Source organism: Ictalurus punctatus, chromosome 7 (assembly GCF_001660625.3).
Source record: "Ictalurus punctatus breed USDA103 chromosome 7, Coco_2.0, whole genome shotgun sequence".
Classification (NCBI taxonomy): domain Eukaryota; kingdom Metazoa; phylum Chordata; class Actinopteri; order Siluriformes; family Ictaluridae; genus Ictalurus; species Ictalurus punctatus.
In genome coordinates this window covers 26727990-26752544 of record NC_030422.2, presented here as the reverse complement: position 1 = coordinate 26752544, position 24555 = coordinate 26727990, and the positions used below count along the sequence as shown (strand labels likewise).

The following is a 24555-nucleotide window of genomic DNA, read 5'->3' as shown; positions in this document are numbered from 1 at the left end:
TTCACCATGTTTGTTTCACCGTGTTATTTGGCTGCTTCAGCAATTCCTGATTGGACACTTTGGACTTTCTTCATGAACCTACAGAAAAAGGACATTTGATATAATTTATTTATTAATGACACAGACTACTATTGGCAGTGATTTGACAATAGTCTAATAAAGTTTTGTGTAAATTCGTTGTTAGGCCAACCAAATGAAAAAAGTTTCTTGTCTTAATACTCATGTGTGTATAATAGAAGTCACCGTGTGCAGGGTTTGAAACCTGGTCTCCAGCAATAAGAGGAGAGAACTCAACCCAGTAAGTCACCCAGAGGGACAAAGAATGGCCAAAGATAAACCAAGAGCTCAGGCCCACTAAAAGTCTTTGCCAAGACTACAGAATAATATATCCTTGCCCACACTTATGAATCTCCACAGTACAGCTGACTAGGGTTGTCAAAAGTACCGGTACTTCGGTACCAAGTCGGTACTAAAAATAAAAAAGTTGATGGTATCAGATTTTCATACCGATAATACCGGGTCAACCCGGTAATGACACGCTGCATGACAGGTAGTCAGTTGGGAACAATTCTTGGGTGCACCGTGCAACAAGAAGACATTTGAGCCAAAGCAGCAGCAGCTCCACAGGTTATCATGGCTGTGTCCGAAACTGCATGCTTACCTACTATATAGTAGGCGAAATACATAAATTTTTCTCGAACACTCGTTTTCCGCTTTCGGTGCTGTTACCGCTAAGTGTGTAAAAGCTGCGCCCCTAAAATTGATGTACTGATAGATTATCCATGTTTTCAGGAAGAGCAGCTGCTTACCAGCAGTATTTATTCAAGCAGTCGAGTTTAAAATGATGGTAGCAGTTGCATTATGAATCTTGTAGCATAGTTTAATTGGAGTGTATTATTGCAAGAAAACATTCTCGTTTTTGCTTACTTAATAGTAAATGCGTTTAATGCTAATACGTTCAAGAGTCCGTATTAACCATTTAATGCTTTAACTTTTATTGGGGTAAAATAAATGGGAGGACATGATGGGGTTTACAAATTTTACACATCAGAGGCTTCTTGATGGCCGATATATCTGAAATTTATGTGTTAGAAAATAATAGATGGCTAGCACTGTTTATGTCTTTAATATCAGTCAGTCAGAAAATCATTTCTACTCTTGCCTGGATAACTCTAGTATCTTTAATAATGATGATATACTTGAAGTATACAGAATGACCTTTTTAAAAATACATTTTATTTTGATATTTAACTTTATTAATAAAATAATGTGCTGTTCAATTAGCATGTTTTTGTGTTCTGCTATGGTACTGAAATAGGTACCGAGTACCGTGGAATTTTACTGGTATTGGTACCGACTACTGAAATGTTGGTACCGTGACAACCCTACAGTGGTGAAAGCCACAAAACTCATTATAGGTAAAGCTCACAGAGAGCTGAAAATGTTAAAAAGAAAAAACACTTCTTAAACATGACATGAACTATATCAGGGTTGTCAAACATACAGTCTGCAGTCCAAGATCAGCTAGAAAATGGTTCTAAACTTGTCCAACAAATTAACTTAGCATATGTGTTCTAAATTTAAATAGTCTTGTGGACAGTAATCTAATCAAAAGATTTTTAAGTGCTAGTTTGTTATTCCTCTAGGGGACAATAAAGAGTAATGAACCCAGAGCCAATTGAAAATCTTTCTTAGAAAGCTGACAATTAATAGCTATCAATTGCTTGAACAGCAATGGAGGAGAATACGTATGCAATCAAACTTCTGTTTTTAATTTGGAAATAATATATCTTGAAAATACACTCCCATACTTCAATGCTACAGGCTATTTTGTGTAGATGACATAACAACCTATAGATGACAGATGTGTAGATGACATAACAACCTGTCTTGTGTCATTCCACTAATGCAGATCAGCCGTTGACAATTATTCATTGGAACAGACTAATTTGTCCTCTTTTAATAGGGTTCTAATTGGTGTAAAGTGCCCTAATTGATTGTTTAGTATTATTTGTCTTAATTTATGGATTTGTTTTGGCTTGCTTTCTTTTAAGTCATTAATATGAATGATTGTATTTCAAAATTTGTCATGTTTATTTAACTGAATTAATGTTTAAACTTTACAGTGTAATTTATATGTAAAATCGCAGTAACTGCAACCAATTTATGAGTAAATTTATACTTGAATAGGCCTCTGTCACAGTGCGGTCCGATCAGAACTCAAATTCCCAAGATGCAATGCTCACTTCTCAGGCACGCATGCGCTTACCATCCCCGGAGTTCTGATCAGACACACCTGGCACCAATCACACACACACACACTAGTACTTAGGAAGGACATCCACCCAGGATCTGCGCGAAGTATACGCTCAGTAACTTAGTTTGCTGCGTTACACACACACGGCACACACGGTACTCGGTACGGGGCATCCTGGGACACAACGCACACACCATCTCCTGGAAGAGAAATACTGGTGGCCCAACATGATAGGAGACATACACAAGGTGGTGAAGTCCTGTTCATCGTGCGCACAGAGTAAAGTACCTCGGACGCTCCCCGCCCCGAACGCCCATGGTCACACATATCTGTAGATTAGGTTCTCCAAGTCCGTACGCTTCATTCCCTTACCCGCTCTCCCCACTGCATTCAGTACAGCTGAAGTGCTATTCCAGCATGTGTTCAGGTATTACGGCATTCCGGAGGAGATTGTCAGTGACAGGGGCCCGCAGTTCACCTCCAGAGTGTGGTCCAGTTTCATGACCAAGCTGGGAGTAACAGTGAATCTCACCTCCGGGTATCACCCACAAGCCAATGGGCAAGCCGAACGAGTCAATCAGGAACTGGGACGATTCCTCCGCACCTTTTGTGCCAACAACCCAGAGGACTGGAGCAAGTTCTTGCCATGGGCTGAGTACGCCCAGAACTCACTATGTCATTCGGCCACCAATCTCACCCCCTTCCAGTGCGTGCTTGGTTACCAACCCCCTCTGTTCCCGTGGAACGCAACCCCCACCGCAGCTCCGGCCGTTGACCACTGGTTCAAACGTAGTGAGCGCGTCTGGGCTGACACCCATCGACGCCTGAAGGAGACGACAGAGACGTATAAACACAAGGCAGATCGCCGCCGCAAAGAACACCCTAACTACCAACCAGGCGACCGGGTATGGTTGTCCACAAGAGACTTGAGACAAGCCCACGGTTGTAAAAAACTAGCGCCAAGGTATACTGGACCATTCAAGATCCTCAAGCGGGTCAATGAGGCCACCTACCGTCTGGAACTGCCACGGCACAGCCGCATCTCCCCTTCATTCCACGTGTCACGTCTCAAACCTGTTGTTAACGGTCCTCTAGCCACCGAAGTACCAGCTGAGACTCCTCCGAATCCTCTGGAGATTGATGGACAACCGGCTTACCGCGTCAAAAACATCCTCAAATCTAGACGCAGGAGGGGCAAGCTGGAGTATTTGGTCGAGTGGGAGGGTTACGGACCGGAGGAACAGTGCTGGGTGCCCAAACAGGATATACTGGATCCACAGCTCACCAAGGACTTTCACGTCACTCATCCTCATCTCCCAGGTCCACGATCCCGGGGGAGGCCAAGAAAGAACTCGGCTCCCGGAGTGAGCCCTTTGGGGGATGGTTCTGTCACAGCGCGGTCCGATCAGAACTCAAATTCCCAAGATGCAATGCTCACTTCTCAGGCACGCATGCGCTCACCATCCCCGGAGTTCTGATCAGACACACCTGGCACCAATCACACACACACACACTAGTACTTAGGAAGGACATCCACCCGGGATCTGCGCGAAGTATACGCTCAGTAGCTTAGTTTGCGTTACCATGCTCTTCTAGTTCATTGTTTCTTATGATCTTCGACCCTCGCTTCTCGTCTCGACTACATTATCTGAATATCCCCATTTGGATTGTTCGCCCGATCGCTTGACCCTTGCTGACTCTACGGCTACGCTTCCGGAACTTCCCGACTCTACTCGGTTCACTCGCCTCCCGCGCCCGCTTCCGTACTATCTCAAGGTTCGTGACAGCCTCATTTATCAACATGAAAATGAACAGAGATTATTACAGAATTACACCTACCTGCATTATACTTTTTGCCCTTTCTCCTAACCTGGGCATAAGTTGCATCAGCAGTTTCAGTGAAATCTCCTGGAGGATGAAACATAGACATACAGAACACAAAAGTTTCAGAACACAAATGGAGAGCATTACAACTGAATTACAGAAAGGGCTGGTATGTTTTAGAGTTTTGATTATGATGGTCAGCACAGTGATGTACAGTGGTGGAAATAAGTATTGAACGAGTCAACTTTTTTTTTCAGTAAATATATTTCCAATGAGGCTATTCACATCAAATTTTCACCGGACTTTGGAATTAACTCAAGAAATCCACACATATAAAGAAATCCAAACATTAAAGTTCATAAATAAAGTTATGTGTAATAATGAGGAATGACACAGGAAAAAACTATTGAACACACTAACTGAAATTTAATTAATACTTAGTGGAGAAGCCTTTGTTTGTAATGACGGCTTCAAGACGCTTCCTGTATGAAGAAATTAATGAGTCGCAGTATTCAGGTGTGATTTTGGCCAATTCTTCTAAACATATTTATAAATCTTGTTCAATTGGAGTCGAGTCAGGTGATTGACTGGGCCAGTCTAATATCTTGATTTTTTTTTCTCTCTGAAACCAATTGAGAGTTTCCTTTGCTGTATGCTTTGGATCGTTGTCCTGCTGGAAGCTCCACCCATGTCTCATCTTCATCATCCTGGTGTATGGCAGCAGATACTTCTCAAGAATCTCCCGGTAAAGGCCTCCATTCCTCATTCCTTCAATTATATGAAGTCTGCCAGTACCATGTGATGAAAAACAGCCCCACACCATGATGCTTCCACCTCCAAACTTCATTGCTGGTGTAGTGTTTTTAGGGTGATGTGCAGTGCCATTTCTTCTCCAAACATGGTGCGTAGTATGACAGCCAAAAAGTGTAATTTTGCTCTCGTCTGACCAGACTACACTCTCCCAGTATTTCATAGGCTTGTCCAAATGAGTTGTAGCAAACTTTAAACGAACTTCGACATGCATTTTCTTTAGTAATGGAGTCTTGCAGGGTGAGTGTGAGCAGTGGAGTGCATTGCCTATTGTTTTCTCAGTGAAGATGGCACCTGCTGCCTCCAAGTGTTTTTGGAGCTGTTTCCGAGTGGTCCCTGGCTCTTGGGCTACTCTTCTGACTATTCTTCTGACTCCCTGGTCAGAAATCTTGTGAGGAGCTCCTGTGCATGGCCGGTTGATGACGGAGTGATGTTACTTCCACTTGTGGATAATGGCCTCAATGGTGTTTACTGGAGGATTCAGAAGTTTTGAAATACGTCTGTATCCGATTCCATCAATATGTTTTGCAACAACAAGGTTGTGAAGGTCTTGGGAGAGCTCTTTGCTTTTACCCATCATGAGATGTTTCTTATGTTACACCCTGGTAAAGAAAAGCCTTTTTATAGGCCATCGATTTACTAAACCAGCTGAGATTAATTTACACAGATAGGGGGTATAATTACTTATGGATTTCAGCTGGTTCCTTCCCTTACCTTGCCTTGGTGAACTGCTTTTTCTTAGTGTGTTCAATATTTTTTTTCCTGTGTCATTCCACTTTATTATTTTACAACTTTAATGTTGTGAATTCTTTATATTTCCGGATTTCTTGAGTTAATACTGATGTCTGGTGAAAATTTCATGTGAATAGCCTCATTGGAAATATATTTACTGAAATAAATATTGACACATTCAATACTTATTTCCGCCACTGTCTATACTGTTTTTTTCCCCTATATTGTCCATGACATTTGAGAAATCTCCAACATAATAAAACTGTAAAGCTTACTATTGTCTGAACAATTTAATAAATGGTGATAAGAGTAAAAAAAAGATAATTGAAATATTACCAAATAACTTTGTGGCATTTATATCACAGTTGGGTGATTTGTATTGCTGTGCCATAATCTCTTTGCACATTTGTAACACCCTTTAAGATCATCTGCCAAATAACTGACTGTAATGTAGACATACTGTTTGATTGTGCTTTCCCAAAGATCTCTGTTTGCCTTTATCTTACCTTTATCTGTGTTCTGCTTCAGTTCTGAGTAAACAGTGTCAGCTCCCTCAGTGCGCTTTCCTACTGGGCAACAGTCACTGATTAAAAACATACCATTCAGACCCTTTAACTTCCAGAGCTACAGGACATTTAACTCTTCTATTAGTTTCATTGTAAATGATTCATATCAGGTTCTAAATACTGTGCTTCAAGATGAATTGGCAAATAATCCAAAGGGTTTTATCAAAAGCGAAAACATTTTGCATAAAAAAAAACAATACAAATTGAAATAATTCAGACCCACCTTGTTTTCTGTTTGGTTTCTTTGGTTTTTTCAGGTCAATATCAGCATAAGTCACATCATCGAGTTTGCTGGCATCATCTATAAAAGGGAACACATGCAGCTTTCTTTTCTCACTCTTCATGCTTGTATAACAATCCTTTAACAAAGTTCACAATATATACATCATAACCACATGCTATTTTACAGTTCTTAACCAATTGTAGTGTCTTGTCCTAAATTCTCAGATACTGAACATAACATGAACACAATTTCCCATAAATTTTAAGTTCCTAAGACTAATGGTCACTAGATGATGCAGAAGAAAACACACTTTGCATAAACACAGTTAACCTAACTTGTCAAGTCTAACCTTCAATCTCTTGTCATACAGGTTATTTGTTGCAACCCTCCAATCCCCATAATGCCAACATTATCCGTTTGTGTTAGTTTCAGGGTTTTTTTTTTAAGGAAGTGAATTGTAGCTGTGTAGGATTCATGTTAGTCGATTAGCTTGGTCATTCGACTTTTTGCCACTGTAGAACACATCTGCAGTATAATCAGCCATAAGTGCATTAGTTTTAAGGGACTGACCTGAATTTAAACAGTTAAGATGCTTTTGTTCACTTCACCCGACAGTACATCATGGCGCCGTTGTTTATAACCATCATAATAAAATAATAAAATAAAATAAAAATAAAACAAGTGATCCAATTCCACTAGCAGCTATATAGGTCCATGCCATGATACTACCTCCATCGTGTTTCACTGACACCACCACTCTTAATCACATCATCACACTACCTTAATCTTTATTGTATTTGTTTATAAGAATTTTTTTGCAGGACATTTGAGCAAAGCATAGCATGGTGTTTATACTTTTCCATTATATCTTATGGTAATCCTGTGCAAGAAACACACCGATTGATCATTAATAAATCATTAATCTTTAATTAGTAAACTATGTATTACCTGCTTATAAATAATGTATTACCAAACCTTAAATTAACATGTTACTGACACTTCTTTGTCTTTGAATTTGACTCAAAGTGACTCCAGGAAAAATCAAATGCAAAATCAACTGTAAATCTATTGTTAGGGGATTTTGCTAGAGAGTTTGCTTTTTGTCACTAAATGTGGGCAAGAACCATCTACATCTACAGACAGAGGCCATTTAACTAACACTGCAGACAAACGACAGATCTGTTTTCTTAGCCTATCTTGCCTTTCACACTTGTCAAAAACCCTTGAATAACTAGTAAAATAGAGGCCATAACATTTTTTACATCCAGAGACTACATCTTGCTACAAAAATCTCACTGTCAGTGTTCAAAAGTTAGTTGTTCCCCATTGGATACACCAATGTGTGAAGAGCCAAATACATTGAGCTTCAAGATCCTGAAGCTTGAGGCCAGAAAAATGTACAAAAAAAAATCAGACTGGCCCATGGCCTGGCAGAGCATCTGAATAAACAGAACCATAACTCCTAGAGATTCCATGATTTATTAAACTGTTTCTTTATATGTCATAATTAATTTAGGGTCAAATAGTGTGTGCTGGTGTACAAATTCTTACACACTGTACTGTCTATGTAACTATGGATTATTATTATTATTTTTTAAGTTACAATGTGTTATGGCGGCCACTGTAACCCACCTAATGAATGAAAACATGCACTGATGTAATATCGCTATTGCATTTTTACATATTACAGACAAAAATTAGTCAACAAAATGTAAATGTAAACGTAACTTTGTCATCCCATTGAAGTATCACAGGATATGTGTAAAAATGAAAAGCTGTATACAATAAGTACCACAATAAACAATATGTCCTACAAGATATTATATTTACCATAGGGTCTCATGTTTTTAGATGCAATCATAGAGTAAACCACATCACTTGGTCTTGATGCAGAGTCATCTGATGAGAAAAAAATTTATTTAGGCTGTTTGCATGGTAAAGATCAATAGCTAGTGAACACTATTTGTTCCTATAAAAAGTCTCATGTTCTTTTAAAATAATGTGCAGTAGACAGCATTACCTTTACTGTGAGGGTTGACATTTTTCATTTCAATTTGGGAATATATCACATCACCTGGCCTTCTGACTGCATCATCTAATATAGAAAATTAATTTAGGTTAATGCAAAAGGCAAAAAAGTAAAATTGAAAGAGTTGACATTAGTTTAATGCAGTGTTCTTACCATTTTGTTTCTTTTTTCTAGTCACAACCTGTGAGTACATGCTAGTGCTGCTAGAGCCAGCTGCAGAATCAACTAAAAGAATAAAACAGAGCCATCAGAGAAGCTACTGCAATTTTGTGTTGCCAAATCTGTCTCAATTTTAGCAGCAGAAAGGGAGATAAACGATACCTGTGGTCCTGACAGCAACATTTTCATAGACATTTTCACCATCTTTTAAAGAGAAAATTCAAGACTTTAAGGGGAAAATATTATAAATAAGGGGAGAAAAAAAACCCCTGAAAAATAAACTGGGTTTATTGTTATTTTTGACGGACCTGCAGGCTGATTGGTGTCCTGATTTACTGTAGAAGGAGGCTGATATTCTACACCTTCGCAACAGAGTAAATAAGTGATATAAGTTAAAACACTGCCTTTACACAAGTATATCTGGTGAAACATGAACACATACTAAAAAACGCAAGAAGGGACATCACAGGAAAATATCTGCAAAAGCAAATACACCATCTGTTATCAAACCTTTTTTCTTCTTGAAGTGCAGCAGCAGGATCAGTACGATCATTAAGATGACAAACAAGAAGGCCAAACTCAGTCCTATAATTACAGCACTGGATCCGGCTGAAGCTGAAACTAGGGAAAAAGCGGAACCTGAATATCCACTTAAACACTGAATATTATTACAAATCTAACTCAATTAAGAATGTTTCCTCACCTCTGACTGAAATCCAGCTTTTCGGCGACTCTCCTCTCTCTGGGTGTTTACAGTGGTAGAAACCTTCATCTGACTTTGAGACAGTACTGATGGTCATCTCTCCTGTAGTCTTGTTCTGCAGGACTGAACCATCTTTATAGAAATCAACATCAGAGTCTGAGATCTTTGAGTTGTGATATAAACAGCGTAAAGTCAGAGGACGTCCCTCAGTTACAGGATGGACAGGACTCTCCAGGATCACATCACCATCTGTGGAGAAGAGAAAGACAACACTGAAAACATTGAGTGTCTACAATACAAGTATAATTCTCACATTCAGACCGCTATCTATCTGTTTCATATGGCATTACTGTATGAGCACACTGACATATTTATGACCATAATTAAGATTCTGGAGTAACTGACCAGTGTCTGTATATATTCTGTGGGATTGAATGATAATTCAATTTTATTCCATTCAAAAAGACCTTGATTTAGCAGCATTCAAGCAAGAGAATCATATACCAAAAACACACTCTATTGTCTGTAATGAACACTTTATATCAGGTAAACTGGTGGCTATAACTACATGTGCTAAGCTAAATAAATTATCTGAGACAGATGTGCAGATGGGTGTATGTTTAATGTTGTTGTTTGTTGTTTTACTCGTGGGTTTTATGAATAATAAATATATTCTTGTACGTATCTGCTGGCCAAATCTACATATCTACCTAGGATACACAGTTGGCTGGCTAGCTTTAGCTCACAAATAATGTCACCACAAACTTTTATTTCTATTTATAAAGCTTGATAAAGTGATACTGCATTTACTTCATACTGCTAGGTTTCTGTAACTAAAGTGCTCAGACTCTTGCCCGTGTACAGAGATGGACCATGTGTTAGATATATATGTAAATGTCTGTGAATGGTAGATGTGGAAATGTCTGTTCTGACTCCAGATCTGTATATATTTTCCCTGGGACTTGGTATGGATCATAAATTAGGTTCATAATTATGACAGCTACAAGAAAGAGGTTATGTGAAGAAGTTAGATATATAGAACATGTCTATGTTCTGTAGGTAATAGTGCTATCCTGCCTGCAACACAAGTAACATCATCAATCTTAAAGAATATGGAAGTAACTTAAGAACTAACTATGAGCGTAGTTTATACATTAAAGTTTTCATCATGTATTAAGATTATGTAAATGTACAACTATGCAGTTATGTTAACCAAGGCAGAGTGATGCAGAGAGAATATCACTTCATTTCTTTACAACACTTTAGAATTGATTTTTTTGTAAATGTTAGGTCCAGGTATGTATATTAATCTATTAGTGATGAGAACGTTGAAGACTCACTGTGCACTGTAATGTTGACAGGATTACTGCGTCCTCCAGATTCAGACTGACACCAGTAAACTCCAGTGTGTGATGTAGAGAGGGAGCTGATGTTACATGTAGATCCTGAAACTGATGAACAATCAGACACTGCCTCACTGTGTGTGTATCCTCTCACTGTCCATCCAGTAGAGTCACTCTGGTCCTCACAGCTCAGTGAGAGAGAGTCAGCAGTAAAGTGTTGAGTTCTGCTGGGATTGATGATCAGAGACACTGGACGAGATTCACCTGAAACGCACACGTTATATATTATGATGTTGAACAGAACAGATTACACATGGAAAATTAATGATATACTAGACAGACAGATAGATAGAAAACATAATGAATATTTTAAATGTCATCACTGAGCATGTCAAATAAAGCAATATGATAAAAATCCTTAGATAGTATGTACTTGTCTTATCTGCAAAGACATTTCAAATAAATAATGTCAAAAACAAAAAAATACACGAGTGTCATACAGTGTTAATCCTTTAAAGTCTGAGAAAACAGCAGTGAGTTCAGATTTAGTAACTACACACCTTTCCTAGTAGTTACTGAATATGGTGTAGGATGAGTAACTGAATAATAAACTGTCAGTTTAAAGAGTTAATGCTCACTATTTATTAACAATATACATTATGTTGAGACATGTTTATAAATCATCAAGTAATTAACTTAGATTAGATCAAGTAATTAGTCATTCACTGGTCATTACTGAAGTTTATAAAATGCTCATGAAATAAGCATATAATAATGATAATAATGATTACACAACTGTAAAAGTTTCTGATTTTTTGTGCTACCAAAAATTTAAAAATGTTGATTTATTTCCTCACCAGTGATGCACAGTGGCTGTAGGTTACTGTCCCGTGTGTGAAAGACTGGTTCTCCTCTCTCTGCTCTGCATATATAAACTCCTGTGTGATTCACAGTAACAGGACTGAGAGTGTAGGAGCCTCCAGATCCTCTGCTGCTGTCTGAGAGGAGCGCTGTACTGTACCTGAGGGAACCCTGACTGTCTCTGGAGGGAACCTCTGTGTACCAGCTGAATGTCCAGCCTGTAGAGGAGTGTTTAACCTCACAGCTTAGAGTCACTGAGTCTCCTTCAGTCAGCCAGCGCAGTGGAGACACACTCACTACTGCCTCTGCTGCATCTGATGGACAACAAATGTAAAGAAATAAAATAAATAAAATCATACAGAGTGGTAATCTTGTTATATATAATTAATGACAAGATAAAACAAACTCACACACTCACCTGATACAGTGAGTGTAACAGCATCACTGATCTCTGATCTCTGAGAGTCACTGCTTCTCCTCCCTGTGCAGGTGTATTTACCACTGTCATCATTTATAACTGAGCTGAAGCTGAAGTCCTGTGTTGTGGGGTAGAGTGTGTTATCTTTCTTATCCCAGTCATATGTCCACTCAGTGTCTCCTCCTCCCTGTATTTCACATCTGAGAGTCACAGTCTCTCCTCTGAACACATGTTTATCAGGCTTTATGGTCACCACAGCTTTAGGACTCTCTGTAAGAAAATTACACTGATATAATGCACAGATTAGATCTCAGCACTATTATTAAATCAGAAGCAACATTTGTAGATGGAATTCTGATTTAAGATAACCACATTCAGTGCACATAAATCATCTGTACATTTTCAGGCTATTTCTACTGAACCATCATTTAATAACAACTGAACAACTGAAATGATGATGTACATTTTCCTACAAAAATACTTGTTTCTTTTTTAAATTAAATAAATTCATTGCAAACTAATAAAGTATGTTGATATTTGAATGTATGTTAATTATATGAAATATGATCATATTTAAATTTGTGTTAATAATAATATAATAATATTTCTTTTTGTTAAGTACAGAAATTAAAAGAGCAAAAAAAAAGTGAGTCTTCAGTGTGAAGTCAGCAAAATAAGAGATTAAACTAAGTGTAGCACATTAAAGATAAGGTCATATGCTAAAAATGACTAATTTACTGAGTAAAAACGATCTTTCTATTTGAAATGCTGCATTTCACTGAAGCTAAGTGACAATAACTAGGACATACACTTACTGTATTTACTCATCATCACTCAGTGCATATGTCAGGGGGTTAAATGAACCATTATACTGTATACAGGTCAGTGAAGTTCATGCAAAAGACCGTTTTATCCAAAATTAGCATACAGTTAGTGCTGTTAAAGTAGTGTGTCTGCTACAAGGCGATGTATTTCTTTCATATATATGTACAAAAATATACAAATGGATGATGTGGTGTAAATTTAGGTTAATAATAATAATGACTTTCATATAGTTTGTGGATCATTAATGAACAGATGAAAAGGTGATTATTGTTTTGAAATATAGAATAATTAAGTATATTGTATAATGAGTACACTGAAAAGTGAATTTGTACATTGGAGCATGTTAATCAATGTGTTTATTACAGATTCAGGGATATGTAAATGATGTGTAGTCTTAAATAATTATACTGTACGATCACTGGCTCTCTGCTATGATGCATGATGTAGATATAGGACTTATACTCTTGTAAGTTTTTCTTTAATAGTTGGAAGTTTGCAGTCCGTGTTTTGATAAGGACACAGCAGATTGCGCTGTTCCCTGCTGTGGGCTGGCTATTTATCCTATTCTAGACTGGTCCTTTGTTCAATTATGCACATTTGTGTGGTTGCTGAACTCATTGCAGGCTTCCATTGATGCAACATGTGATCATTCCACACGCTGAGAATAAAAGCTACCCATCATCCTTCAAATTGTGGAGTCTGATTTGTGAGAAAGTGAGGGAAGGAACACTTGAACACAGAACAGACGGGGAAACACGTGTTTTCAGATCACGAACGATCACGCTCTAATCTTTTTCAGCCTTTCAGATTCTGCACCATCATTAACAAAACTTTGACTCTCTTCTGCATTCATTCACACTCAGACAGGTCTCGACTCGAGAAACTCAGCATCAGTGTGCTTTTTCTTTGTATGTAGTTGTGTAGATATAACTTATGCTGTGTTACTACCAAGTTGTGCTGTTAACATGTTTTGTGCTGTGCAGTCTCTTACTCACCAGTAACATTTACCCAGAGTGCATCACTGTAGTGTGTGTAGTAGACTGGGTTTCCTCTTCCAGCTCTGCACCTGTACTGACCTCCATCAGAGACATTAACTGAGCTGTATACAGTAGTAGTGTAGAAGTCGGTTTTAGCTTCAGTCTCAGGGCTCTGTGTGTGATTGCTCCAGTAAAATGTCCATCCATCAGACTGCAGCGTCAGTGTACAGGACAGATTCACTGAGTTTCCTCTCAGTAAAGCTCCTTTAAGATCTGACGTGAGTTGAGGTTTAGGTTTTTCTGTTAATGAAGAAACACAAGTTCAGGATGTGAAGTCTTTACTACACTAATCACTTCTACAGTAAAACATGTTATTAATGTCTCTGTGATGATTGTAGTTTCAGCTAAACAATAATTAGCCCTATATAAATGCTCTTTAAATAAAGAGGAAATAAAAAAATATATATATATTTATAGAAATAAAAAAAATCATATTCACTAAAAAGTGAATTATTTACTAAAAAGAGAAGATTAGACCAAATGCACATCCTTACATGATGTGATTCTTCTGTTCATCAGCATTGTGTGGTTTATACTTAGTAAATAATTTAATTAATAAATAAGGCTATTTACACAGATAATTTTTTTTCTCTTTGATTAGCACATACTCAGATGGACATAGCCTTCAGTCTTGCTGTACAAAGATGATGCATTCTTTTGATACATACATATTTCTCTTATAGTGGAAATTAGTAATAAAAAAGTAAGTGAACAAAACTGAAAATAGCAAAAAGAACTTGTTCAATTCTCTTATTATTTCAGAACGTAAGTTAAGAAAGCAATTTCTCGCTGTTATTTGACATGCTTTATACTGTATTTGTAAAATGCTGTTCTACAATCTTAGAGGTTTATTTAAAATACAAACGAGCTCTGTCACAGGTTTACCTGCAGAAAACTTTTATTCCTCAAACATTTAAACACTTCATTCCTGCATCTTTTTTTTTTTTTTTACACATTTTATTATTATAAGTTACTGTGATTTGCAGTCAGTTGTTTATTAAAGTGATTTCACTGACAGCATTAGATCATCTAACATACTGTGTTCTATACAAAATACACCTCTACACTGTTCACTGTTAACTGAGTAACTCTGTCTCCAGTGTAGACGGAGCTCTGAGGATTTACACTCACAGTCGGTTTGGGTTTTTCTGTTGATATGAAATGATGAAGAGCCGCTTTTACAACATAAGCAGTAGTTTTATCTTTGTGTCTAATTAAGAAATTAAATACAGTGTTTATTGTAAAGCTTACAGTGAGTTTATATGCAGTACATTCTCTAAAAAAAATTAAATTAACGATTGATTTGAAGTGTAAAGGTCACTGTATTGCCCCTGTGCTTTTCCACATGATGTTTTATAAATCGTTTCTCAAATTCTGAACCACGCTGCACACATTAGTGTCTTTTTTTAATGTCATTAAATCATTTAACTCTTTACTGTAAAAGCACAGCAGTGAAACTTTGGCAGAAGAATCAGCTTGACTATTAGGTGAAGAAGAATGTGTTTCTCTTAAATATCAATTATTTCTAACAATTTAAATAATAGCTGAGGAAAAATATCAAACCAATCAGAATAGCTAATAAGTTGTAGTGATTCTTTACAAATCAAATTAATCAGTTACTTTAAAATAGGAAAGTGAAAATCAAAAGTAAAGAGAAAAAGGACCTGTAAAATCATTATAATGAGACTGTGTTATACATATGATAAAATCTGGAACAAAATCTGAAACTAGTGATAACTTTTACATATATAAGTAATAGCATACATTCACACACACACACACACACACACACACACACACACACACACACACACACACACACTCACCTGATACAGTGAGTGTAACAGGACCACTTGTCTTTGAGATCTGAGAGTCACTTCTCCTCCTCCCTCTGCAGGTGTATTTACCACTGTCATAATCACTGATGATGATCCCCTGTGTTGTGAGGGATGGGTAGGATGTTTTATCGTCCCTATACCAGTCGTATGTCCACTCAATGTCTCCTCCCTGTATTTCACACCTGAAGGTCACTCTCTCTCCTCTGAACAGCTGTGTATCAGGCTTTATAATCACCACAGGTTTAGGACTCTCTGTAAGAAACAAAAACAAAATCACTACTGTTTCTATAAATGAATTAATTTCCATCACTATTATTTAAACAAGTATTAACACTTTTAAAATTGAATACAGAATGTAGGTAACTATTCAGAGTGTAGATACAGTATATCTGCTCACAAGATCTTTAGGAACGCTGAGTGTCAGCAAGGGAACAAGAAACTAAAGGTAAAAGATACACTGGTATGCATGCAATGATTTACTGAGTACAATTTCTTTTTACCTTCTGTACTTAAAGAAAATAAATATACATATATATATATATATATATATATATATATATATATATATATATATATATATATATTATACATAGTGATAGAAAACAATAACTCTGCCATACACATCCTTACTCATCACCATACACACACACACACACACACACACACACACACACTCAGTCTCTAATCTCTCTCATTCTGTCAGATTCTACAGCCTCTTACACTCAGTGGTTCAGTATAAAAGTTCGACCCTCGTCCTCTTCACTCATTCACACTCAGGCAGGTCTCCACTCGAGCATGCTGATGTTTCTGAAGCAGGAACTTTATGAAGCCCCTTTTACAGCCTCTGAGCAGCTTGTTAAAAGAGTTTTACAGGTTTTGGTGACATTTTCTACCAAAGCTAAACTAGTGTTGTTCCATTTGCTTTCCAGCTCACCTCACACCAGCCCTGCTCAGCCGTGCTCACACTGTCTCTCTCTAACTTTAATAAGATGATTTAGCTGAAAGAGTTCTCTGTATGTAGCTGTGTACATGTTGCTATATTGTGACTCTGCTCACATGTTGTTTATATGTTCAGTGTTGTGCAGAATCACTTAACAGAAAGTCTCTTACTCACCAATAACATTTACCCAGAGTGCATCACTGTAGTCTGTGTAGTACACTGGGTTTCCTCTTCCAGCTGTGCACCAGTAATGACCTCCATCAGAGACACTAACTGATCTGATGGTGTAGGAGTGTGTTTCAGTCTCAGGGCTCTGTGTGGGTTTGATCCAGTAAAACTTCCATCCAGCAGACTGCGGCTTCAGTGTACAGGACAGAGTCACTGAGTTTCCTGTCAGTACAGCTCCTTTAAGGCTTGATGTGAGTTCAGGTTTAGGTTTTTCTGTTAGAAATGAAACACAAGTTCAGGATGTGAAGTCTTTACTACACTAATCACTTCTACAGTAAAACAGTATTACTCTCTCTGTGATGTCTCTAAACATCTTATGACTACTTTCAATTATTTTACAATTTTCAGTTAGTAAAATGATGAGAATGAAAATAGGGATATTAAATGTAAAGCTTCACTGAGATTGAAGTGAGGGTCAGAAAATAACTGCTGTGTGATGATGCAGGTCTCTAATCTCTCTCTACTCTACATCAATTTATTTTTATGGGTGAATAGAGTAGGGTTGCAGCGGTATGAGATTTGAACGGTACGATAACCATCTCAGAAAATATCACTGTTTCACGGTATTACACTATTATTATTATTATTATTATTATTATTATTATTATTATTATTATTATTATTTACAGTGACCCTTAAAGGAATGAAAACAGAAGAGTTTTTTTTGTTTGAACAAACACTTTATTATAATTGAAACTTGAAACCATTATGTGTGGGAAAAAAAATCCCTTGTGAAAACAAATAAAATAAATAAGAAATCTCTTATTTAAAAAAAAAAGTTTTGTACAACCTAAAGAGAACCTACACAGAACATCCTCTAATTGTTATTTTTAGATTGATTTAGTTAACTGACATTTCCTTCAAGCACTCGCAGATCCAGGGTTGGAGCCAGATAAGCAGTGATTGGCCCCATCCTGTCAATCATCTCTGATCTACATTTGAGCGCTCCATCAGCCGAGTCGGATTGTTTCAAATTCAACTCGTGTAACCGTTTCTTTCTGCTACATCTCCTAATGGCAGGTGTATAGACAGTGTGTTTTTAACGTCCTCTTCCACTTAAGCTTCGATGGTAAATACCTATTCAACACTTTATCTAACATCTCAAAGACATTAATGTCACTGTCACTTTACTTCTCTTTGTCTAACGTTAGGAAGCTAGTTAGCAACAACAGCACACTAGTTAGTTTATTAGATAGTTACCTAAGCTAAGCAATGTTGTATGGTAGCTAGCTAGCTGGCTAATTAGTTAAGTTTCACATATTAGTTCACAGTTGCACAGTTCAGGGAAGTAAAGTATAGCTACTGACAAATAAAACTATAATGTTTGGTCATGCCACACAGCCACTGTCTTTAACTGTTGTAAATAAAATTAATGCTGCGTCCCGTATAAATGGCAGCTGGAAAGTGCACAGAGACTTCAACACGGCGCTCTGACTTGAATGGAAGACAACAAAACGCTAATGTTAATCAGTGAAGCTCATTTTTTAAGATGAGCATTTTTGTTTTAACTACGGAGTTTGACAGAGGTAGAAAACCTGAAGAGAAACGATGAAAGACATTCTGTTGTTTCTGACCAAAATGAAACCCAGCCTGCCTGTGAGTGCATTTGTGTGTGTGTGTGTGTGTGTGAGAGAGAGAGAGAGAGAGAGTCGGGGGCGGAGTGTCTTGGTGCAGTGTAAATGGCAGTCATTAAAAGCAATAGCAATCTCATTTACTCCATTAGACACTCTGATATTAACACTTAGCCCCATGCTATCTTTGTAATTTGTGACCAAATATGTATTTATAAGCAAACTCATATGGATATCATGCTAAGCGCTAGCTAGCTACTAATGTGAATTAGCCCTTAGCTAATTGTGATCCGGTTATTGGTAGATATTGTAGATATAATCCAAATAAATGTACTATTAAAAACAGTGTGTAAACATATATTTAATTATTCTGAATGCAGACAACTAGCTATGATAATAGCACTGGCATTGTATTAACATTAATAAGCCACAATAAATTAAATACAACTAAATAAACTATTTTATTTTGCTACATGTGTCTTTAGGTATAGGTACCAATAACACGATCACGATTAGCTAAGGGATAATTCGCACTAGCCAACATTCAATGGAGTCAGTTATCTTAGCTGCTGTAGCTAGCACTTAGCATAGTTATACACACCAGTGAGATGCACCCATAGACTCGCTCACTAACTGCTATCAGGATCATCACTAATTCAAGCACAATGATGTGCAGATAACTGTGTTTGTCACTCAGGGTCTCAGCTGTACTGGAGAACAACAACTTTGAATCACAGTAACACAGTGTACCTCTTGAGTAGACCACAGGTGTGACTTAACTTTTATAACTTTATCACAACCCCATGTGGTCGTAATACTCAGCTTTTTATTTAGCTTAGCTTCCTCTCATATCACACGACAACTACACTTGTATGTGCTCTGATTAGATAAGGAACGCGCTGATGTGGTGTCAAAATAAAAGTCTTTAAAAATATTTTTGTAGATCCCTACACATGTTTGAAAATCTTGAAAATAATCAAATTATAAACATCTGTAAATGATTTGCACTAACGCTATGCTTATAATTATTATTATATTTTTTTTAACAGTTTATCATGTTTATATTCATCATAAACAAAAATTTTAGGACCTTATTGAAAAACTATACAATGCATGTGTCATTTTTCTACCTCAAGAAATGTTTTAGGGATGCTATGATGCTATGCTAACTCTACTGTATAATTGCTTGAATGTTTTGTTTGTTGAAACTGTGCATGCTGCCTTCTTGCCCAGGTCTCTCTTGAAAAATATACTTTTAATCTCAACAAGATTTGACCTGGTTAAATAAAGGTTAAATGAAATAATAATTAAAACTTCCTGTTTGATTCTGACCACGCCCCCTTATAAGATGTCACATGAATGAAGTCATAATTTCTATCAAGCACTTCCACTGCAAGGCCTCAGTAACATACGTTTTTACATTCACTTATCAAGTCAGAAAAACATGCAGAATCATGACCGTAGCATCAGACTGACTATTAGATGAAGAACAAGTTTCTTATACATATCAATTATTTCCTAATGATTTAAAATAAAGTCAAAGGCAAAATGATGTTCCACCAGTCAGACGGACTAATAAGTGATGATTCCTGTCTTGAGCAGTAATCAAGCGAATTCGAGGGTTTAAGGTAGAAAAGTGAAAATCAAAGAAAAGAGAAAAAAAAAGGAGCTGTAAAATCATTATAATGCGACTGTGTTATACATATGATAAAATCTGGAACAAAATGTGAAATTAGTGATAACTTATATAAATAAATAAATAAATATATATATATATATATATATATATATATATATATATATATATATATATATATATATATAAGTAATAACATACACACACACACACACACACACACCTGATACAGTGAGTGTAACAGGATCACTCGTCTTTGAGATCTGAGAGTCACTTCTCCTCCTCCCTCTGCAGGTGTATTCACCACTGTAATAATTACTGGTGCTGATCTCCTGTGTTGTTAGGGATGTGTGGAATGTGTTATCGTTCCTATACCTATACCAGTCGTATGTCCACTCAGTGTCTCCTCCCTGTATGTCACACCTGAAAGTCACAGTCTCTCCTCTGAACACCTGTGTATCAGGCTTTATAATCACCACAGGTTTAGGACTCTCTGTAAGAAACAAAAACAAAATCACTACTGTTTCTATAAATGAATTCATTTCCATCACTATTATTTAAACAAGTATTAACACTCTGAATAGTTACCTACATTCTGTATTACATTTTTAGAGTGTAGATACAGTATATCTGCTCACATGTAAATGATTAAGTTATCAGTTCATAACTCCTCATACACACTCAGTCTCTAATCTCTCTCATTCTGTCAGATTCTACAGCCTCTTACACTCAGTGGTTCAGTATAAAAGTTCGACCCTCGTCCTCTTCACTCATTCACACTCAGGCAGGTCTCCACTCGAGCATGTTGATGTTTCTGAAGCAGGAACTTTATGAAGCCCCTTTTACAGCCTCTGAGGAGCTTGTTAAAAGAGTTTTACAGGTTTTGGTGACATTTTCTACCCAAGCTAAACTAGTGTTGTTCCACTTGCTTTCCAGCTCACCTCACACCAGCCCTGCTCAGCCGTGCTCACACTGTCTCTCTCTAACTTTAATAACATGATTTAGCTGAAAGAGTTCTCTGTATGTAGCTGTGTACATGTTGCTATATTGTGACTCTGCTCACATGTTGTTTATATGTTCAGTGTTGTGCAGAATCACTTAACAGAAAGTCTCTTACTCACCAATAACATCTACCCTGAGTTCATCACTGTAGTGTGTGTAGTAGACTGGGTTTCCTCTTCCAGCTCTGCAGCTGTACTGACCTCCATCAGAGACACTAACTGGGTTGATGGTGTAGGAGTGTGTTTCAGTCTCACTCTCAGTGTTCTGTGTGGGTTTGATCCAGTAAAACTTCCATCCAGCAGACTGCGGCTTCAGTGTACAGGACAGAGTCACTGAGTTTCCTGTCAGTACAGCTCCTTTAAGGCTTGATGTGAGTTCAGGTTTAGGTTTTTCTGTTAGAAATGAAACACAAGTTCAGGATGTGAAGTCTTTACTACAGTAATCACTTCTACAGTAAAACAGTATTACTCTCTCTGTGATGACACTATGTCACTTGTGTCTTTGTCTTTCATCATTAAGTCCTCTCCAAACCTTAACTTTCCGGACAGAAGGTACTCTGATCCCTTAGAGTTTTTCTATAGAAGCTCTTTGGTTGACCTCGTTGTGAGCTTTAAGATAACTGGTTGAACTTTCTCAGCGCTTTTCCTTCCGACTCAGTGTACAATGTCTATATGATATAATCTAGGATGGAAACACATTTACTGAATATATTCATTTTCCTCAACAAATCATGTGACTGGATAATTGGCTGATGTGATTGGATGTGATTAGTTGAGATTAGATTGGATATTCAGCGCTTTCGGCCAACTTATACCCAGAGAATACAGAACGTTCCCCTCATGTTAGCATATGGTTCCCGTTTTTTTTTTAAACCAAATAATATCCTAGGAACATTTTCTGTAGGATCTTTTTTTTTGGTAAACTAAAACTAACCTTCCCAGAATATTGAGGTTTTTTGTAACAACCTAAAGAGAACATATACAGAACATCCTCTAATTGTTACTTTTAGATCAATTTACATACAGTGAGGGAAAAAAGTATTTGATCCCCTGCTGATTTTGTACACTTGTCCACTGACAAAAAAAGGATCCGTCTATAACTTTAATGGTAGATATTTGAACAGTGAGAGACAGAATAACAACAAAAAAATCCAGAAAAACGCATGTCAAAAATGTTATAAATTGATTTGCATTTTAATGAGGGGAAAAAAGTATTAAATCTGATTGGACCCTGAAGTGCCCCATCCTGTCAATCATCTCTGATCTACGTTAGAGCTCTCCAACAACTGAGTTCGTTTGTTTCAAATTCAACTCGCATAACCATTTCTTTTTGCTACATCTCCTAATGGCAGGTGTATAGACAGTGTGTTTTTATCGTCTTCGTCCACTTAAGCTTCGATGGTAAATACCTATTCAACACTTTAACTAACATCTCAAAGACATTAGTGTCACTGTCACTTAACTTCTGCAGAGTGTAAACGGAAGTCATTAAAAGCAATAGCGATCTCATTTACTCAATTAGACACTCCGATAGTGAGAATTAGCCCTTAGCTAATCGTGATCGTGTTATTGATACCTATATCTAAAGACACATGTAGCAGAATAAAATAGTTTATTTTGTTGTATTTAATTTATTGTGGCTTATTAATGTTAATACAATGCCAGTGCTATTATCATAGCTAGTGTTCTACATTCAGAATAATTAACTATATGCTTTCTCAATGTTTTAATAGTACATAATAGGGGTTTCATTTGCATTATAAAGTCATTATAAATGTGCTCAGCTGTACATATTTGAGTGTTTTCCTCCTCATAGTGAGCTGTATGTAAATGATCAACTCCCTGTGTATCACCTGATTTCTAAGACTGGCTTTACATCCTGATTAGAAGGCGAGTGAAACCATCAGGGATCACATCTCTTTTCAGGAACACCACTGAGCAGATCTTAGTTAGAGGACAATGACACTGACGCGTGTTTCTTGATTAACATTATGTGTCCATTAATGGATGGAGTAGAAGGGGACAAATTGTGCAGAGATACATATTGGTAGCAGTCAGTAATTGTATACCACATTACTGAAATCTTGAGAAATTACATTTTATAAAACTATATAACTATACTGTATAAAACTATCTGTGCTTCATGCTGTATATTCAAGACAAAAATGTCTTTATATCAGACACTCATAATAAAATCACATACAGTGGCAAGAAAAAGTATGTGAACCTTTTGGAATTTCATAGTTTTCTGCATAAATTTGTCATAAAATGTGATCCGATCTTCATCTAAGTCAAGGGTAACACAAAATAAATTCTGATCTTTCATGTCTTTATTGAGAACAACTAAAAAAAACCTCATAGTGCTTATGGAAAAAGTATGTGAACCCTTGAGTTGATGACCTCAATAAAGCTTTTTTTTTTTTGCACATCTGGAATCTCGTTAAGAAAATGAGTCTGGAGGTGTGGACTACAGCTACTTTGACTGATAAAAACCCCTCAAATTTTTGGAGTTTGCTCTGCACAAGAAGCGCATGCTTATGTGAGCCATGCCTCGCCAAAAAAAGCTTTCAGAGGATCTACGAGCAAGAATAGTTGATTTACATAAAGCTGGCAAGGGTCACAAAGTGATTTCAAAGACTTTAGAAATTCACCATTTTACAGTTAGGCAAACATTCTACAAACGGAGACACTTTGAGACTGTTGCTACTGTACCAGAAATTGGGAGCCCAGTCAAAATGACACCAACAGCACAACAAAGACTCATCAATTAGGTAAAGAAACAACCCCGATTGACAGCCAAAGATTTGAAGGCATCATTGGAACTGGCTAACATCTCTGTTCATGAGTCTACAATACGTAGAACATTGAACAAGCAGGGGTATCTATGGCAGGACACCACGAAGGAAGCCACTGCTTAGTAAAAAGAACATTGCTGCACACCTGAAGTTTGCAAAAGAGCATACTGACACTCCACAATGCTATTGGCAAAATGTTTTGTGGACTGATGAAACTATTTGAAAAAACCACACAGCACTGGTGTAGAAAGGGCACGGCATATCATCATGAAAACATCATCCCAACCGTACAGTATGTTGGAGGAAACATCATGATTTGGGCCTGCTTTGCTGCATCAGGGCCTGGCCAGCTTACAATCATTGAGGGGAAGATGAATTCCCAAGTATATCAGACAGCTCTTCAGGATAATATGAGAATGTCTGTACGTCTGCTGAAACTGTGTAGAAGTTGGGTGATGCAACAGAAAAACGACCCAAAACACTAGAACAAGTGCACCACAGAATGGCCTCAGAAAAACAAAATCCACCTTTTGGAGTGGCCGAGTCAGATCCCACACCTCAACCCAATAGAGATGCTACGGAATGACTTGAAGAGAGACATACACATGAGACGTCCAAAGAATATGACCGAGCTAAAGCAGTTCTGCAGGAAGAATGGGCTAAAACTCCTCCTGAAGGATGTGCCGGTCTGATCCACAGCAACAGGAAGTGCCTGGTTGAGGGTATTGCTGCCGGGGGGGGGGGGGGGGGGGGGGGTCA

At 37.4% G+C, this 24555-nt stretch overlaps 2 protein-coding genes across 4 annotated transcripts in view; both read right to left on the bottom strand.

Moving 5' to 3' along the window:
* The window catches only part of LOC124628344 (uncharacterized), a 72170-nt gene continuing 47615 nt past the window's right edge, over positions 1-24555 (bottom strand). The window contains exons 3-12 of the mRNA XM_053681524.1: positions 9111-9221; positions 8909-8962; positions 8763-8804; positions 8595-8666; positions 8433-8507; positions 8243-8311; positions 6413-6490; positions 6130-6189; positions 4097-4165; positions 1-78 (exon numbers count right to left, since the gene is read on the bottom strand). Of these exons, the coding sequence (XP_053537499.1) occupies positions 71-78; positions 4097-4165; positions 6130-6189; positions 6413-6490; positions 8243-8311; positions 8433-8507; positions 8595-8666; positions 8763-8804; positions 8909-8962; positions 9111-9221 (638 nt within the window). The 3' untranslated portion in view covers positions 1-70. The remainder of the gene's footprint in view (positions 79-4096; positions 4166-6129; positions 6190-6412; positions 6491-8242; positions 8312-8432; positions 8508-8594; positions 8667-8762; positions 8805-8908; positions 8963-9110; positions 9222-24555) is intronic.
* Positions 15127-24555, bottom strand: part of LOC128633030 (carcinoembryonic antigen-related cell adhesion molecule 5) — a 50210-nt gene continuing 40781 nt past the window's right edge. For 2 of the 3 annotated variants that reach the window (XM_053681517.1, XM_053681519.1), the window contains 4 exons: positions 21122-21394; positions 20224-20493; positions 16740-17006; positions 15127-15877 (listed from right to left, as the gene is read on the bottom strand). In XM_053681517.1, the coding sequence (XP_053537492.1) occupies positions 15528-15877; positions 16740-17006; positions 20224-20493; positions 21122-21394 (1160 nt within the window). In that variant the 3' untranslated portion in view covers positions 15127-15527. Of the gene's footprint in view, positions 15878-16645; positions 17007-20223; positions 20494-21121; positions 21395-24555 lie in introns of those variants that run through there. The other variant, XM_053681518.1, reaches the window with a different exon arrangement.